The sequence below is a fragment of the Phyllostomus discolor genome, chromosome 6, assembly GCF_004126475.2.
Source record: "Phyllostomus discolor isolate MPI-MPIP mPhyDis1 chromosome 6, mPhyDis1.pri.v3, whole genome shotgun sequence".
In the NCBI taxonomy this organism is placed as follows: Eukaryota; Metazoa; Chordata; class Mammalia; order Chiroptera; family Phyllostomidae; genus Phyllostomus; species Phyllostomus discolor.
This window is the reverse complement of record NC_040908.2, coordinates 161,689,896-161,709,829: the sequence shown is the minus strand read 5'-3', so window position 1 is coordinate 161,709,829 and position 19,934 is coordinate 161,689,896. Positions and strand designations below refer to the sequence as shown.

The window sequence follows — 19,934 nt, the reverse complement described above, 5'->3', positions numbered from 1 at the left end:
GGGTGATGGTCTCTCGCCCCTCGGCTTTAACATAGCTTGAGTCCTCATTCTGTCTGCAAGAAGCCTCCTAATCTCTTGGCTGCCTTATTTCCCCTGCCTGACTTAAGCCTGAAACAATGCCGTAGGTGGGTGCGGCCCTGTTCTGGAAAGGGCAGGTTCCCTGGGGCAATCAGGCTTAAGAAAGAATGCATAAAATCCTATGAAACCTACTTTGCTAATACCCTCAATTTAAATGATAAGGGTCCAAGCATGAAATGAGTTTGTTCCCCAAAGTTTTATGGCCCTCTGACCCTGACTCAAAATAAACCCTCAGAGTTCTTTGAAGGTTATTCATTGTTTGATCATTACTGCTTGACAATGATTGATCAGTTTTACCTGTACACCCTGTATTCCTATGCAAATTTAACCCTGTAAAAGCCCATTGAGGAACAGGCTCCCCGCCCTTCTCCTTTGAGAGATCGGCTACCTTTCCTCCCCAAGCAGATCACGTCTTGGTAGACCTATTCTCATTCATGGTGGCTGGGCAGGGGCAAAGGGGGACTCTGTGGGCAGATCCCCCCCAACAAATGAGCCCTTGCTGATGTAGCTCGGTAGATTGAGCATGAGCCTGTGAACCAAATCACCGGTTTGATTCCCAGTCAGGACACATGCCTGGGTTGTGGCCAGGCTCCAGGTAGTGGAGCCACACATTGAGGTATTTCTCCCTTTCTTTCTCTCTCCCTTCCTCCTTCTCTAAAAATTAATAAAATCTTTTAAAAAATTTGATGAGCCCTGGCTGATATAGCTCAGTGGATTGAGCATGGGCTTGCAAACCAAAGGGTTGCTGGTTCAATTCCCAGTCAGGGCACATGCCTGGGCTGTGGGCCAGGTCCGCAGTTGGGGGCATGCGAAAAACAACCACACACTGATGTTTCGCTCCCTCTCTTTCTCCCTCCCTTCCCCTCTCAAAATAAATAAATAAAATATTTTTTAAAAACCTTAATGAAAAATATCTTAGCAAAATTTGTTTCACAAAGGATATAGCACCCAAAATGTACATATCAGTAAGCAATTGAATATAAGAAATATCCCCAAAGTCAGAAGTGTATTTTTTTTTGGCGTATTATTGGGCAGACTTCCTCTTTAGTGAAAAGAAGATAGCACAAATAGCTGGCGATAAGTGATTGTATAATGAATTGCTCTTATGTGTCAGGACAATACAATGCTTGACTATTTCAGCCTGTCAATTATTTCAAGTACAGAAGAGTCATATCAGGAAGAAAGGACAATCTGGCATCAAATTTCAGTGAAGGGAGTAGTTCCTAAATTTGAGCACATAGATTTTATTTCTTCTGCAATAATTAAATAGGATCGACATTATTTTTAAGACTCAGCTTTACTGATTAATTAGGAAAACACACCCAAGTTAAAGCATTCTCACATAAAAAGGCTTATGTCTCCTGGGAATTAGTATATTTAATTTCAACTTCTACACAAATTTTAGTCTCTAGCACATTTACACAGGTGTCTCTACTTTTTATTCTTACTAAAAAAATACTCATAATAATTTTTAGAAGTTTATATCAAATAGATCAAACTATTGTCATTGAGGACATATGGCTGAATTAATATATAGAACAGAAAATAGAATTTAAATGGGTAATATCAAGTGCCAAATAGTTAACATAAAATTAATAAGGCATATGCCTAATAAATAATACTGTTTAAAAATACACCTTTACTGAATCAGGAAATCTTACCTAAGGAAAGATTTATAGCAATTATTTTTTGTACCAAAAAAAACCCCCAATGTTTTCCAACAGAATTCATGACGTCAATTTCAAGTTTTCGTTTTTCCTTAAGGAGGGAGTCAGTTTAATCACAACATAGTAATCCTAACTCTTCTGGTGTTGCCTTGAAGTCAGCAATAAAGGGACTGGGATCCAATTTTATTTCATCTGTCGAAACTGGTGTAAGCCACACTGATTTCCTAAAGAAAGGAAAAACAGAAAGCAGCTAGTGTTCATGTGCTTGGCACCAGGTCTTTCTGAGGCTAACCGTGGAACCAAGGTATTTTTATTTTCCCCACTTTTTAACACCAAGGTCACTGGCAGTTCGGTGTTTTGGCAGTGCAGAACAGGACCTGTACCTCCTGGAGGAAGGTGGCATGATGCCTGCATTAGCAGAACACCAAAGTGTCCAGACTTAGACAAATAGGTCCTAAGAATGGCAAGTAAAAACTGTCAAAAGCTTCATCTGACCCATTGCCATGTATGGGTAGCGCTGTTCTGCCCTCAGCCTTTGCTCTGCCCTATTAACGTGAGTTAAAGGGAAGATCAGAGGCTTTCAACAATGTGAATGTGCTTAATGCCACTAAATTATAAACTTAAGACAAAATTTACCACTTTAGCCATTTTGTGTGTATTTTACCATAATAAAAAACAATTCTCTCCTCCTCCCCTCAATAGTACTCTGATCATGCTAAAAGATTTTGCACACTGGTTCTGAGCTTCAAATTCTTGCTTTGGTATCAACTCTTTTCATATATTAAACAAGGATAGAATTCTCCTGTTTTCAGCTGGTTTCCAGATTTGTCATTCAAATTTATAACACTCAGTGCACATATTTCACTGAGATGGTCAAAGTCTACCAGGATACCATTCCACTGGTCTCAAAGTTCAATGTGGGTCCATTTAGGATTCAATGTCTCAGTTTCACAAAACTTCAAGCAAAGTACATTTAATTATTAGGCTGATCAGCTCTTCCTTTCATGTATCTCTGTGACTTAGTGTTAAAATGAAAAATTGCTTTTCTCTTAAATTTTTAGCTATTTACTCTCCTAACATGGAAATGTATCAGAAGATAGTATTATGGAGAAAGCCTTGAAAGGTAATATCATGCTTGATTCTTTTACTTACTAAAGTGACTCTACATATTTAATGACTGTGCTTTGTAGTTACTATAATAACCTAGTCCCTCTGGATTCCATGTTTTGATGCTAAAATGGTTATTATATTACAAAAAATAAGAGTATTCATTAAAATATTTTTGTGAGCACTAATTTAGTGTTTGTTTGGAGATAGGCTTATGGGTGAATCAGATAGTCTCCAAAATATATACCTCTGCAGAACTGTCTGATAAGGTGAAGTGAAGGCATTGAAAAGGGGTCTGAGCTATCGGACTCACCTAGAGATACAACACTGCAGAGGAATTATTTGGCAATAGTAATGTAGATCCCTTGGCTTATAGTACAGCTCACTTTGCAAGAGGAGACTGTCCTCTGAAAGAACCTAGGAGAGCACAAAGGTTTAAGCAGAAGGTATTTCTTGTAGGAGAGGAGGCTTATACACAAATGAACAGGAAGTAGAAATCATTCAACCTCACAGAAATGGCTGTTTCAACTTTTAGGAAACTACAAAGGTCTGACAACCCACTGGGACAGAAATGACTGTTATCTGGAAGAGTGGATTTTAAGTGTCTGGGGGGAAAATCTGAATAGTATCTCGAAGTGACTTAAACTGCCACTTAGAGCCATCTTTGTGATCTATTATTGAAAAGGTTTTTTTCAACAGTTCTTTTGAGAAAGATAATTTGGAGGTCAAATAATAGAGTGGTTCAAAGCATAAGCTTTGGAGGATAACCATCCTGGTTTGACCTCTAAACTATCACCAACCAGTCATGCATCCCCAGGCCAATTATTAAAGCACCTTCTAAAGCTCCAGTTCCCATCTTTCCAAAGCAGAGACAAAACCTTATTCACAGATGACTGTCATCATTAATAATTAGCATGAAAGATTTGTGTAGTATGATTATATGGTGTTTAAATTTGGAAATCTATTTTGAAAGATAACATGTCAAGATAACAATGCAGTTGATTTGTGCCAGCAAAATAGTTGACAGATTTTATTCCAGTCAAAATCTACTCCCCATATTGACACATGTCCTCATAGAACATAGGCAGGTTCAAATGACATAAGGTTGAATATGATAAACCGGCCCAGGACTGGGGACCTTCCACATTAGGAGCTTTCAATGAAATTTAAAATTGTCTGCAAGCTATAATGAAATACAATAGTAGCCTGAAAATAACTTAAGGTCAGTTCCCTTCCAGTCCAGTCTGTGTTATGAGGTCCTGTGAACATTGATGGCCCATATTCATTGAATGGTAAGTAGGAACTGTGCTGTTATTTATTCATACATCATTATAAGCAGGAGCAAAATTTGTTCTGAAAAAACAATTTTAGCCCTGGCTGCCGTGGCTCTGTGGATTGAGTGCCAGCCTGTGAACCAAAGGGTTGTCAGTTCAATTCTGAGTTGGGGCACATGCCTGGGTTGTAGGCCAGGCCTCAGGTAGGGGGTGCTCGAGAGGCAACCACACATTAGTGTCTCTCCCCCCCTCTTTCTCCCTCCCTTCCCCTCTCTCTAAAAATAAGTAAATAAAACCTAAAAAAAACACAATTTTTGCATCGGGCATAAAGGTCTTTTTCAGCATTTATAAATTGTTTTTACAAATAATCACTAGTCTCACCTGTGTCCTGATACCACAATCAGAAGTGAGATATGCAAAATGATATTCATATGTTTCTATCCGAGTCGGAGGACAGCCCGACCCCAGGTGTAATTCGTCAGCCAGTATGTACTCATATCCACTGTAAGTATATGGGACAACTTGGACCACCATCCAGTCCAGAGAACAAGCTATTTTCACTATAGAAAGAACCATAAGACAAAGTATCAGATGCATATTTATCTTAAAGAGCCCAAAGGTTATTCAGTTCTGACCTTTGTAATAAATAAAAGATAATCAGTTGATCATGAATCTATCAGTGAAAGGCAAACACAGCTTATAATATAGAAAGGGTTTTCATATTACCCTTATTTTCTAAAATACATACACAATTATACCCCCCAAATAATTACATTTCAGTAATTTCACAGGGAAGAAAATCCACATACCAGAAGAAGAAGCACCATAATCATAGAGCTCCCTCCTCTGGAATCTAAAGAAATTAGATTCCAAAGAGGGTAATATTTTCTGGACTGCACAAGAGGGAGAGAAATGAGTTTCAGTGCACTGGAAAAGGAGTGGTGTATTCCCGGAAATATTTTAAGGGGGAAGACGTACAAAGGGTGTGGTATTAGTAGAAGCCACATCTAGGGTAGCCAGAACCAGAAACAATTGGAAATAGTTTAATGAGAGATGAAAGTTGGCTATGAAAATTTCAGAAAATTTTTCATGTAAAACCCATTACTCTCTACACTGAAATCTTCAGTAAGTTCATAATAATCACTATTTTTAATAGTGATTCTAATGGATTTGTTTCTCCTCTGGAAGAAGTAAAAGTGTGCTAGAGTCTGACTTCATATTCCAGACAGGCATCAACCAGAGTTAAATTTCATAGGTCTTTCTATCATTGAGAGAAGAAAACAAAGATTCGTTAGCTTTAGAGTTATTTTTAAATGCATAATAAGTAACAGAGGGGGAAAAAAAAAAGCAATCTTAAATTAGATAGCAATATTTCCAAATTAGAGGACAAAACATAATGAAGGAAAAAAAATTTAAATTTTGAAACAATATAGAAGGCAAGAAAAAGAAAAAAGAAAAAGCCAAAACAAACAAAAGAACAAAAAAGTAAACAATAAGATATGCAGAAGAATATATCAAAGAATTATTCAAAAGAGGAAAATCTAGAACAACCAAAATGTTTGCCAAGAGAAAGGTGATGAATAGATGTAGAATAAGCAGACTAGAAAATATCATATAGCTGCTGAAATAAATAAACCAAAGCAAAAATTCCACAATGGAATAAAAGAAAAGCTGACTTTGGCTGTAAAAATTTATAATAATTCATTCTATTTACTTTTAAAAAGTAGAAAAAACAAAAAGGGAAAAAAGAGGCACTTGTCTATCCTCTATAGGAACTAAGTTGACAAGTACTTTGGACATAATTTGTCTTGCCACACTAACACCTGAAGGAGACAAATTATGATATTGTAAATATTTTTTCTATTAAAAGCAGATGGACAGATGGCCAATAGACATGAAAAATTGTTCACCATCGCTGATCATCAGGGATGTGCAAATCAAAACTACAGTGATATGCCACCTCACATCTGTCAGAATGGCCATCATCCACAAATCAACTAACAAACCGTGTTGGCGAGGACGTGGAGCAAAAGGAACTCTGGTGGGAATGCAGGTTGGTGCAGCCATTGTGGAAAACAGTTCGGAGTTTTCCCAAAAAATTAAAAATGGAACTGCCTTATGATCCCATGATTCCACTTCTGAGAATATATCTGAAGAAGTCTGAAACACTAATTCAGAAAAATATATACACCCTTATGTCCATCAAAGCATTATTTACAATAGCCAAAATTGGAAGCAGCCCAAGTGCCCATCAATAAATTAGTGAATAAAAAAGTTGTAGTACATTGACACAATGGAATACTACTTGGCCGTATAAAAGGGTGAAATCATACCTTTTGTGACAGCACGGATGAACGCCAAGCATATTATGCTAAGTGAAATAAGTCAGAAAAACAAATACAAATACCACATGATTTCACTTATATGTGGAATCTAGTGAACAAAATAGACAGACAAAATAGAAACAGACTCATATGTACAGAGAGCACACTAACAGTTGTCAGTGGGGAGGGGTATTCAGAGGCTGAGTGAACAAGGTGAAGGGATTAAGTAACACAAATTGGCAGTTACAATATAGTTGCAAAGACGTAGTGTGCAGCGTGGGGAGTGTGGTCAACAATGTCATGATAACTATGGATGAGGCCAGGTGCGTGCTCGGGGAAGCAGGGGCACCACTCTGTGGAGCGCATGGTGTTCTGGCTGCTTTGCTGTGCATGTGAGACTTGTACAGAATGGTATTGAATGTGGACTGTGATTGAAAACAAGTAGAAAAGTGTTGAAGTAAAAGCCAATGAAAAGGGAAGATAAAAAACAATTTCAATAAATGAATTGCAAATATATCAACAATGATAGCCAATGTAAGTGAACATAATGCTCCAGGCCAAATGACCAACAGCAGAATGAAGGCACAAATTGTGATACGTTCATATAATCAAATTCCATGTGGCATGGAAAATAAATTATAGTCATACATATAAACAGACACATCTGAAAACAATTGTGAGATAGAAGTCACAATACAAAACTTGCATATCTATTGAGACAAAGTTCAAATGACAAACTTTTTTTTAAAATTTCCAAGCAACCAGACTGTTCTTACATAGCTAGTACCCATCTCATACTTCTTTTTGCATTAATTAATTTTTTATTGTTGCTCAAGTAAAATTATCTCAATTTTCCGCCCACCACTCCCCCTTCCCCACCCATTCCCACCTCTCACCCTCGATCCTACCCCTCTTTGGCTTTGTCCATGCATCCTTTATACAAGTTCCTTGATGATCCTTTCCCTTTTTCCCCCATTATCCCCCTTCTCCCCTCCCCCCTGGTTACTGTCACTTTGTTCTTTATTTCAATCTCTGTGGTTATATTTTGCTTGCTTGTTTGTGTTATTCCATTTACAGGTGAGATCATAGACATTTGTCTTTTACCACCTTGATTACTTCATTTAGCATAATGTTCTCCAGTTCCATCCATGCTGTCATGAAGAGGAAGAGCTCCTTCTTTCATTCTGCTGAAGAATCCTGAAACACCAATCCAAAAGAACCTATGCACCCTAATGTTCATAGCAGCTCAATTTACAATAGCCAAGTGTTGGAAGCAACGTTACTGCCTATCAGTAAATGAGTGGATAAAAAACTATGGTACATTTACATAATGGAATACTACCTGTTCTGTACTTGTTAAGGCATTAGACTCATAACCTGAAACATGACTCTCTATCTCATCTGATACAGCCTCCTCATGTTTTACAAAAGCAAAAGCAATGAGGTTTGAACCTTACCTTATTATTTTGACATTGATATAAGTAACTGTAACACAACCTGTCATCTAAACTATAATATTTGAACACAGATTTAATTTCTTAATCATCTTTATATTCACAGCCACACAAAGACAATAAATGTTGAATGTGTATATTTGTTGTAGCACTTGCTGATAATATACCTGCACACAAAGCTCCTAAATGAACAGAAATATTGAAATTTCACTTTACCATTTAAGGAAGGGGAGGGGCAAAGCCTGACTAGCAATCCAACCTTTCGGGAGGCAGCCTTTTGCCAGCAGGCTGGACAGACACTTCTCCAAGGAGGACATACAGAAAATCCAAAGACACATGAAACGATGCTCAATATCGCTAGCCATCAGAGAGATGCAGATTACAACCACAATGAGATACCACTTCACACCAGTCAGAATGGCCATCATAAATAAAGCAACAAACAACAAGTGTTGGAGAGGTTGTGGAGAAAGGGGGTCCCTAGTGCACTGTTGGTGGGACTGCAGACTGGTACAACCACTATGGAAAGCAGTTTGGAACTTCCTCAGAAAACTAAAAATGGATCTGCCTTTTGACCCGGCAATTCCACTGCTGGGACTATATCCTAAGAACCCTAAAACACCAATACAAAAGAACCTTTGCACCCCAATGTTCATAGCAGCACAATTAACAATAGCTAGGTGCCGGAAGCAACCTAGATGCCCATCAGTAAATGAATGGATCAAAAAACTATGGTACATTTACACAATGGAATTCTATGCAGCAGAAAGAAAGAAGGAGCTCCTACCCTTTGCAACAGCTTGGATGGAACTGGAAAACATTATGCTGAGTGAAACAAGCCAGGCAGTGAAAGACAGATACCATATGATCTCACCTTTAACAGGAACCTAAACAACAAAAGAAAGAAACAAGCAAAATATAACCAAAGTCACTGAAATAAGGGACAGACTGACAGTGAGCAGAGGGGAGAGAAGAGGGAATTTCAGGGAAGAATGGGAAGGGTTTACAGGAACAAATTTAAAGGACACATGGACAAAAGCTAGGGGGAGGGTGGGTGGGCTGGAATGGGAGCAAAAGGGAGAAAACTGTACTTGAATGATGATTAAAATAAAATTTAAAAAATCATGGGAATGTAAAGTACAGCATGGGGAATATAGTCAATAACACTGAAATAACTGTGTGGCATCAGATGGGTACTAAACTTATCAGGTCATCACTTCATAATTTATATAAATGTATAATCACTATGTTATACACCTAAAACTAATATAATATTATATGTCAAATGAAATTTAAAAATAATTTTTTTGAAAAATAAATTTTAGAAAATCATTGGTCTTATTCACAAGACCTCATGGAGAGGTAGCTTGTCGTAAGAACATCCAGAGGACCTGTTCTGTGTCTCCCATGCACTGGGCAGTTGGAAAATATGATGTAGCCTTTACAAAAAAAAAATTCACAAGTCAGTTCCACACAAAAATGACCCACTGCAAACAGAAGGAAACATACACATACAATGGATCTTCTAAAAACATAAAGAACACAAAAAATAATATTGAAATACTGCCTTAAAATGGTTTATGTTTAGTCAGGCCTTGAAGCTGGAAAGCATATGCAACACACACACACACAAGAAAATATTCCAGATAAAACAGAAAAGTATTGGAATCAGCTTATGGACAGACCAGATATTTAGTTTTATCTTCCTGGCTTTGCAGAGCCATTCATAAATCTGACACAGTGAAGTTCAGACAGTATCTTAAAAGAACAATAGGACTTCTGCAGAAGATGGAGGCGTAGGTAGATACACTTTGCCTCCTCACACAACCAAAAGAAGGACAACAACAAATTTAAAACAAAAAAACAACCAGAACTAACAGAAAATCAAACTGTATGAAACTCTGACAACCAAGGAGTTAAAGAAGAAACATTCATCCAGACTGGTAGGAGGGCTGGAGACTGGCAGCTGGGGCAGAGACGACCCATGGCAAGGCAGCCACTGGAGGCCTGGGCAGCCCCACATTTGTGTGTGGATAAACCAGAAGGAACAACAGGGGACCAAGACAGACCACACAACCCAGACTTCCAGTGAGGGAAAATAAAGCCTCAAAACCTCTGGCTGTAAAAGTCTGTGGGGTTGCGGCAGTGGGCAGAACTCCTAGCCTCACAGGAGAGTTCACTGGAGAGACCCACAGGGTCCTAGAACATACACAAACCCACCCACCCAGGAATCAGCACCAGAGGGGCCCAATTTGCTTATGGGTAGTGGGGGAAGTGACTGAAAGTCAGAGAGCCAAGCAAGCAGCATTGTTCCCTCTCCTCATTCCCTCATGAAGAGAATCTTAAAATTAGCCAGAGAAAAGAAGTTATGTACAAAGGAGTTCCCATAAGACTATCAGGTGATTTCTCAAAAAACCTTGCAGGCAAAAAGGAGCTGATAAGAAGTATTCCAAGGCATGAAAGGCAAGGACCTACATCCAAGATTATTCTATCCAGCAAAGCTATAATTTAGAATGAAAGGGCAGATAAGCTGCTTCCCAGAGAAGGTCAAGTTAAAGGAGTTCATCATTACCAGACAGACCCTTATCATATGAAATGTTAAAGAGACTTATCTAAGAAAAAGAAGATGATAAAAAATATGAACAGTACCAGAGAGAGAGAGACAGAGAGAGTGAGCAAGAGAGAGCAAGAGGAGGAGGAGGGAGAAGGGAACAACCTACCATCTTAACACACTAATATCTAAAAAATGCGAGAGGCCCAGAGCAGCAGCAGCAGCTCCAGCTTCTTCCCTCCCTCCCCATGAAGAAGAGTTCCCTCCTCCTCCTCCTGCTGCTTCTCCTGCTCAGAGTTCCTGCCTCCAGCTGCCAGGGGGGACTGCCAGCCAGCAGGAGGGGAACAAGAGTGCTGAAGGAGGGCCCGTTTCCCCAAAATCGCTGCAGTGAGAAGAGGAGTTTGTTATTTTAAACGGAGGCTGAAGAAACTGTAGAATTAGACAGAAGAGAAAGTGGAGAAGGTAGAGGATGGAGTTGCAGACTCTACAGGAAGCTCTTAAAGTGGAAATTCAGGTTCACCAGAAACTGGTTGCTCAAATGAAGCAGGATCCACAGACATTTTTTCTTTCCAATCAGAATGCTGATTTAAAGAAACAGCTTCATGAGCACCAAGCCAAAATCACAGCTTTGAGTGAGAAACAGATGTGAGGCCATCAAATGAAATAGTGTTTGCAAGTTATCAGAATACTGCCCCTGAGCCCCATCTGCTGCTAGTAGTTGATAAGACTTCTTAAATTTCCAGTATTCCTTTTTATGACTTCTCTCCCCCTTTTTACTTAATTATCTTCCTTACTTATATGCATTTTATAGCCATCACTTCTGAAGAGAGATTGATGAGTTCTCTGAAGATGGAAAGACTAATACGATTTTTCTAGAGCAGGGATCAGCAAACTGTAGCCTGCACCTGGACCAGATCTAGCTTGCCAACCAGTTTTGTAAAATAAAGTTATTGAAACACAACCATATTTTTCATTTAAATATTGTCCATGGCTCTTTTTGTGCTATCAACAGCAGAACTGTGTAGTTGTGACAAAGTCCTGCCTGCATACAGGTATTTTCCAACCCTTATTCTAAAGAAATTTAATCAGAGAGGCACTTGACTCAAAGATATGAGGCACAGTATAATAGCCTGGAAAGAAGTGAGTGCCACACTGAAAACAGGGTATATACAGTTAACCCTTGAGCAGTATGAGGGTTAGGGGCGCCGGCCCTCTATGCAGTAAAAAAACCCATGTATAACTTTTGACTCCTCAAAAACTTAACTGCTAATAGCCTACTATTGCTATATCGATAATATAAACAGTCGATGGGCACATTTGTATGTTATATGTATTATATACTGTATCCTTACAATAAAGTAAGCTAGAGAAAAAAGTGTTATTAAAATCATTAGGAAGAGAAAATACATTTATAGTATTGTACACCCATACTGAAGAAAATCTACACATAAGTGAATTTTCACCTACGCAGTTCAAACCATGTGACCCAAGGTCTACTGTGTACTGAGGAAGGAGAAGGCCCTCTTATGTACACGCCAGCCCCACAGGTTTCTGTTCGCCTTTAGCACCTCATTTTTTTAAAGCCTCTTTTACTTTGGATTCTTTTTCTATTTTCCTCTTGCTCTCTTTCTCTCTTATAATTTCATTGAAGCATAATCAATGTAAAATAAACCTACAGTTTTGAAAGAGTGTAGTTTTGATTGGGTGAAGTCATCACGGCCATCAAGATGATGAACATACCCATCACCTCTAAAAGTGTTCTTGTGCCCCTCGGTGATCTCTCTTCCTCCTCCTCGCCCAGTCCTGTCCCAGGCAAACATTGGTCTGCTTTTTGTCGTTATAGATTAAGTTTACATATTTTAGAATTTTAATAAATGGACCTACGCTGCATGTACTCTTTGGATTGGTTTTAGTTTTTAACTGTTAGAAATAAAGCTACTGTGAATGTTCATATATAAAAAAAATATGAACAGTAAAATGACAACAAACTCACAACTATCAACAACTGAACCAAAAAAAAAAAAAACCACCTAAGCAAATAACTAGAACAGGAACAGAATCACAGAAATGAAGATCACATGGAGGGTTAGCAGCAGGGAGGGGAGAGAATGGGGGAAAGGGTAGAGGGAATAAGAAGCATAAATGGTAGGTACAAAATAAACAGGGGAAGGTTAAGAATAGTATAGGAAATGGAGAGGCCAAAGAACTTATATGTATGATTCATGGACATGAACTAAGGGGGGTAAGGAATGCGGGTAGGAGGGGGAATGCCAGGTGGAGGGGAATAAAGAGGAGGAAAAAATGGGACAACTGCAATAGCATAATCAATAAAATATACTTCTAAAAAAAGAACAATACAGCAGTATCATCACCAAGGGAAATATTAAGAGTCTGGAAGTAGGAAGTTCAGTTAACATACAACCAAGTACCTTACAATACAATACAATCAATTGTATTGTAACTGGCTGTGGGTTTGAAAACACAGACCAACGTGTAGAGCCAAGGACTATTTCTGAGGCACCTGCAAATGAAGATCAAGACAGAAGACCACAACAAAAGAAAAAGAAAGACCTTAGGCATTTAGGCAAAAAGAGAAACTGTGTCCTCAACACATTGATGCAAGTCTAGTTGGTCCAAGATATTTCTCTTCTAGCAAATTGTAAGATCAGATTTCGCAGAGAGGCGAGTGCCTAAGTGGAAAGCCATTGTTACGAGTAACCCCTCCAAGGATGCATTCTCTAAAACTGGGCATTTACCAAACATGTTGTTAGCACAAGGCCACATCGAAGCAGCAAGGAGAAACAAGACCTCTAAAGCCACAGAGACCTCCATCTTGGCAGACCCTCTGCACAGGGCTTCTCAGGAAATAGGAAGGGATAACTGGCTTAAGTGATTTTATATGGCCTCCGATGCTCAGCTGCCTTTATTTTCCTACTTATTTGGATAATCCATGGGGTTTGCTTATAGTATCAACCTCCTAGAAGCTGAGACTCTCCTGACTTCCCAAACACTGAAGTTCAGAGAGGCATGTCAGGCAAAAAAGTGCTTTTTGACCTTTGTGTCTGCATGTGCTTTGTGACCTTGAGTCACCTGGGAGGTTGGCACGACACACTACACTTCCAACAGATGCTCAGTTGTCGGAAACTGTTTTCTTATACTACTCCTTATACTATTCCAGGTAATTTTCAGGTGTTGCCTAGTAGGCTGAACAGCCTAAATCATGCATATTTGAAATCAGGAGATGATCACTTTTTCATGTCTGTGGGTTTGGCTGAAAGAATCAGCAGCAGAGACAACCAAGTGACTTGACTGGAACTATAACCCCCAAAAGGAAAAGCTCTTGGTTTACTTTCTTCTGCCAATTAGGAGTATTTAGGTAGAAAATAAATAGTAGTACAAAATTCATGGATCATGGGTGTAATTATTGAAGATACTGTTTGTACTGCAGAAAGAGAAGCAGGTGCAGGCCAAAATGAGTCTCCTGTGGCTAATGTGCCAGCAGAGCTGCATTCCTTTGAATGACATTAGGGGAGAACCTGTTTTATTCTTGCCTTCTAAAGGCCCTCCACATTCCTTGGCTGTGGCCCCCTCTCTTGTGGTCCCACCACTCCAATCTTTACTTCAATCATCACACCTGATCATTCTCCCTTCCTCTTATGACCCTCTATTCCACCTTCCTTTTATTACATTAGACCCACCAAGGTAATCTTCCCATCTCAAGATCTTTAATTTAATCACACCTGCAGAAGTCCCTTTTGTCATACAAGGTAACATAGTCAGTCACAGGGATTATGATGTAGACATTTTTTTTTCTATACCACAATTGCGCATCCAAGCCCAGTCACCTAGGACCTGACATAGGTCTCACAGAATGATAATGAAGTTAATTATACTGGGGGACAGAGGGAAGAAGGTGACATAACAGCAGTTAAAACCTTAATATACAAAAAAACATCAAACAAACTCAAAGGTAACAGTAGGGTTGGAGGCATAGTCTACTGGAAAATAAGCACACATGATATAAGATTTGTTAGAGGTTTCCACAGTTACGCAGCTGTGAGGATTATCAGAAGGAGAAATCCCTTAGCTTTCAGTTGTAATGGGTCAAGATGATGTGCAAGCCTGGAGAATGAAGCCATAGCACTGGTTTAGCAAAGTCAAGGGCGCAGCCTCCATAGGTTTGTAGGGGGAGAAAAAAAGCATCTTGAATACACTTACTGATGTTCTTCTTTGCAGAATTAAAACGCTTTAAAGGTGAATGAAATGCACCAATATTGATATTACTCAACATTAACTCCAATATTAGTAAGTTGGCATACTGGAGCAAACTAAAGATTCCTTCTCAAATAGATGAAGGAAATTATGAAAACAACTTACTTCTGAAGGTATACTATGTGACTGGCACTGCTGAAAATGCTTCAAATGTATTATCTTATTGCAGCCTCACCATGTGCCCATCAGAGAAGGATGTGAGCAAATGGTTTAACTTAAGCACAGAAAACTCAAGGACCTCACTCAAGGTAATTCAGAGAATATTGAATAGATGGCAGAGAAATTTCAACCTTCAGAAAGCCTGGGTGTGGAGGCAAAGCCCTGAGAATACTATCATTCTCTTTACTGTCCATTACAACCTTCAGTCACCTAGTCAGAATTAAGAAAGCCCATGCTTTCTCCATCCTAAAGCCCAGAAACCTCCCCCTCAACCTAAGCAATTGGTGATAGGTTGCTACGTTTGACTGAATTTATGTCCTGTGTCCTATAACAAGCATGGGTCTGAGTATTAGAAGGACAAAGATGAAGGAGACTCTAATAAAACTTAAGACCCTTCTGACTTGTTCATAAAATATGAAAATAATACGTTGGGATCACTGTATTAGATGATCATAAAGGAAGATCAAGTTGGCAGCCACACGGGGATGAAACCATGAACCTGACTGGAAATACAGAACTGGTCCATCCAACTAGCTACCAGTTTACAACCAAGGTAAAGCCTGTTTCAGAAAGCCATAAAGGAACTATTTATACAGCAGTTTTTCAGAGGCCATCACACCTTATAAACCACAACCACTCTTCTATATTCTCTCATTCATATCAGCTAACAGACCCAAAGCAGACCAAATCATAGAAATAAGGTGGAGGAACATTTGTAGCACAGAAGCTTTCATCTCCTCTGATGCAGAGTCAAAATCCCATTAAGGAAATGAAAATACAATCGTTGACTTTGCCGCATTCAGCTGTCTGCAATGACTTAGTCTGCCCAAGGGCAAGACCAAGACTCCGCACACCTCACTAGGTAGGGCTCAGGTGTTGAGAAGTCGGCTGTTGTAGCCTATATCTGTTAACTATTTCTTGTGACCACCGTTTTGCCTTACAGGTAAAGAAAGCTGCTTTGCCTTGACTTTCTCTGACCCACTACTCCAATTGCCTCTCTTGGGCTGTGCATGTACAGGAATGGAGAGCACAGGGTCGGGCTCAGGTGCTTTCCTGGGCTCTGCAACATTAGCAACCAATTTAAAGGTACACCCCTGCATAGTCCTCCTCTATGTTCTCCATGCCAGAATCCCTGATACTAGACCAGCTGTGAAACTCTCCTTGCCAATATTATGATTTTACCACTGCTAGCATCATCTACCTACCATCTGCTCACACTTACCACCTTTACTTATACTGATCTTTTATTTTGTTTTTACAGGTCTTAACAATGTTTTAGTAAACAAGAGCCATTCAAGTAATCCAGACCCCCAATACCAGGAGCTACAAAAATAATTCACACAAACCAAGATTGTAAAATCAACCTCCTCCCACAGACACAAAAAAATGTGTGTGGATGAATGTAGACAGATAGATACAAAAATACTTATTTTCTAGAACCTGTACATTTCAAGAGGCCCAGGACAGGTGCACTGCAAGACTATCCCATTCCATCAACTGACTTCAGTCAGGAAAGGGAGTATTTTTCTATACAAAATTATATTTGAATTAGGAACATCTGTGATTTGGCATTTCAGTTCTACCATTCATTCAGTTAACAAGTATGAGAGATTACTATTAGCAAAATATTGGTTTATACCTAAGGAATATATTAATTTTTCTTTAAAAAAAGACAAAAATCTCTTCCTTTCTTCACCTTACATCCTAATCGATAAGAAAAGTAAAATATATAGTATGTGTTCAGTGATAAGAAGGAAAAACAAGGAAGAAAGGGAGTATATAAAATGTTGATGCATGTGAATTTTTAGATAGGGTAGGAAGGACTCAAAGAGAAGATGGTTTTGAAGAAAGTAAGTAGCCATATGGATATTTAGACAGAGGGAACAGCAAGGGAAAAGTCTGTGAGAAAGAATGAGGTATCTCAAATAATGCCATTTAAAGTAATTAAAGATTCAGTCCCACAAAATGAGAGCATATATTGGACTCAAAAAATAGTCACTGCTCGTGTACATGGACAACAATGTGGTGATTGTGGTGTGGGGTGAAGGTGGAAGAGAGTATGGTGGGGGGTGTCAATGGTGATGGAAAAAATTAATTAGTTAATCAATTTTTTGTAAATGATAGTCATCAAATACATTAGATAATTGCCTATGGTGGAGGAAGAATTGATCAGTTAAATCAAGAGAGGGGTCTTGCACTGGCTTAATATGGGATTAACCTGACCCTTCAAATCTCTTTAAAAAGCATGTCTGCCTAGTTTGACTCTTGTCTAAAATTGGAAGTAGATGAAGCTAGTTCTTCTAGGTTTTCCCAGATAGATGAGAGACTTCAAATCTGAAAAATTAACTCTAGCAGTGAATAATTAGTACCTCAGCATCCCTAGAACTACCTCATATGGGTAGCCCCTAAAAGTGAAGTGGCCCTTGACATTCACCATGCAGCAGATTCACCTGGGGAGCCTGTTAAACCATGGACTATTGGGTTCCCCCTCCCAGGGGCAAGGCACAAGAATTTACATTTCTAACAAGTTCCCAGGTGATGCTGATGCTGCTACCCTGGGGAGCTCACTTTGGGAAGCACACTTCAAAAGTCCTAGAGATGTTCCAAAGATGATGACTCACAAAATGCTTCTGTTGGTTCACACAATAACATCTTGCACTTCAGACCTCAGGAGGGTGTTGAGGACTTTCTCTGGGTTCTCCAAGGTCACAAGTAATCATATACTAAATGGGGTGTTAGGTATAATAAGCCCACTTCAAACTTCTCAGATCCTCTCAACTTCCAGCTGCTTGAGGTGTTCTTAACTGCGATCTAGCATAAAGGAAGCCTTTGTGAAGTTACCTCCTATGCACCTTTGATTTGGACATGTGCTGGGCAAAACCCAGGTATGAATGAACTTCAGCTGATAGTACTTTGAAAGACTAGTTTCTTGATGACCATGAGATAGGGGCTTCCTGGCAAGTTGCTTAGGTTTGATTGTTCTTTCCTAAAAATTGAGAATGGATGGTGCCAATTAGCCTCCTTGGGTCTGGTTAATATCGCTGAGTAACTGATGTGCTCAGGTCATTTTCTCTCTCGAACACATAACCTGAGGGTTCTCAGATCTAATGGGTCTCCTCTTATCTCCCATTTCCTCCCTTTAAGTCATCCTTGTCCTCCCGGCTTCTCCTTCCTGACAGTGAGAGATTGCAGCAGTGAACAAATCTCTACCTTTGCAGATGCTGCCATCTAGTGGCAGCGTCAGAATTAGAAAATACCCAACCCCAGGTTATGTTATCTATTTGGCTTAAGAGATTCAGCAAAGACAATAACAATGACATGGGAAAGGTGGTTAGTTTGGATAAGGAGCTGAAAGCAAGTCCTCCTGGGGAGGTGACATAAAGCAAGATATGACTTATCAGTGTAAATGTCCATTTGAAGAGCATTCCTGACAGAAGGAAAAATTTGGCCTGTTCAAGGAACAGAAAGATGGTCAGTGTCCTTACATCAATGGTCATCAGTAAGGAAGTAGCAACTCACCCAGGGTCATATATGATACATCCCAAAATGGAGAGAATGAAAGTCGCAGTCCTGACTTCCAGATTTGGCTGCTTATCCACTGACAGGGCTCGGAGAAAATTATCACATGAATTACAATAGTCCAGCCAGAAATAATGAGGATCTGCCTGAATTATGATGGAAATCAAGAAAAGGAGGTAAGTTCAAATATTTTTTAGAATAGAATAAAATATTATGTAATTAAAATTGACAGAATTTATAGATGTGAGTCTATAAATCACTCACACTCACACCTCCATCTTTAACACAAAAAGACTACCCTTCCAAGAGAGTTGACCAGGTAGATGTAAGATATAAACTACCAATCATTTTCATAAGTTAATTTATTTGTAAGTATCAGATTTTCAGATTGGCAAGGAAATGGGCATATGTGTAATTATAAATGGTTAAATGTGGTACATGCATGTCTGAGAGAAGGACCTGTATTCATGAGGTCTGATATCACACTGCACTTCCTTTTTTAGCAACATTATCTCCACGTCAATTGTGACATTAGTGTTTCCCATACATATTAAAATGAAATTAGTAGAAGTTTGTATTTTTATATGGGTACAATCTATAATCATTTCACAGACCACAAAATATACCTGCAAAGGGTAGAAAAGTCTAAAAGAGAAATAACTGTCAATTGGTGGGGGGGTTTTAATTCCTGTTTCTTTAACTTGCTTCTTTTTGCACACAAGTGTGAAGGTAAATAGACCAGGCTCCAAGCCTTGAGGATGTAATTAGTTAAGGCAATGAGTTGGACCATGTAAAAAAGAGAAAAGTCCTGAAGGTACTCACAGGACTTATATGTCCCTTCATTTTCACTACAGGCTGAAAAATTAATAATTATGCCCTTCTTACAAAATAATGATAAAATTGATTATTCATTTACATAAAAAGACATCTCTACTTTTTAATTTTAGACAAACAATCATGGTCCTCAAAGTATGGATCAAGGGCCAACAGTTCCACCTTTACCTGGGAAATCATTAGTATTAGACATTCTTGGGTCCCACTTCAGACCCTGAATCAGAAACTCTGGTAATAGTAAGTCCTTAAGTGATTCTGATGCATGCAGAAGTTTGAAAATCACTGTAGACTTCCAGTCAAGATGGCAGCACAGGTAAACATGGCTCACCTCCTTGCACAACCACATCAAAATTACAACTAAATTATAGAACAACCATCACTCAGAACCATGAGAAATTGAGTTTAATGGAAGTATGACAACCGTGGAATTAAAGAAACCACATCCATCCAGACTGATAGGAAGGGCAGAGATGCAGAGTGGGCTGGTCCCACAACCATGTGTGGTGGATAAAAATTCAGGAGGGATATCTTGGGAGCAAGGAGTCACAGCACCACACCAGGACCCCCAACCCAGGGTTCCAGTGCCAGAAAGATGTTACCATAGCTTCTGGCTGCAAAAACCAGCGGGGATTGAGTTGGTGGGAGAAACTCCTGGAGTCCTCAGCAGTTCCTCTTATAGAACCTACACATGGACT

General features: G+C 39.1%; 1 protein-coding gene across 1 annotated transcript; it reads right to left on the bottom strand.

Moving 5' to 3' along the window:
• Positions 1-1,745: 1,745 nt before the first annotated feature.
• LOC114499114 (oocyte-secreted protein 2-like) lies at positions 1,746-13,505 on the bottom strand. The gene is made up of 4 exons (XM_028515066.2): positions 13,212-13,505; positions 4,508-4,686; positions 3,166-3,269; positions 1,746-1,969 (listed from the first exon to the last, which is right to left on the bottom strand). The coding sequence occupies exons 1-4, from the start codon at positions 13,285-13,287 to the stop codon at positions 1,855-1,857; spliced, it is 474 nt and encodes a 157-aa protein (XP_028370867.1). The 5' UTR covers positions 13,288-13,505; the 3' UTR covers positions 1,746-1,854.
• Positions 13,506-19,934: the final 6,429 nt, after the last annotated feature.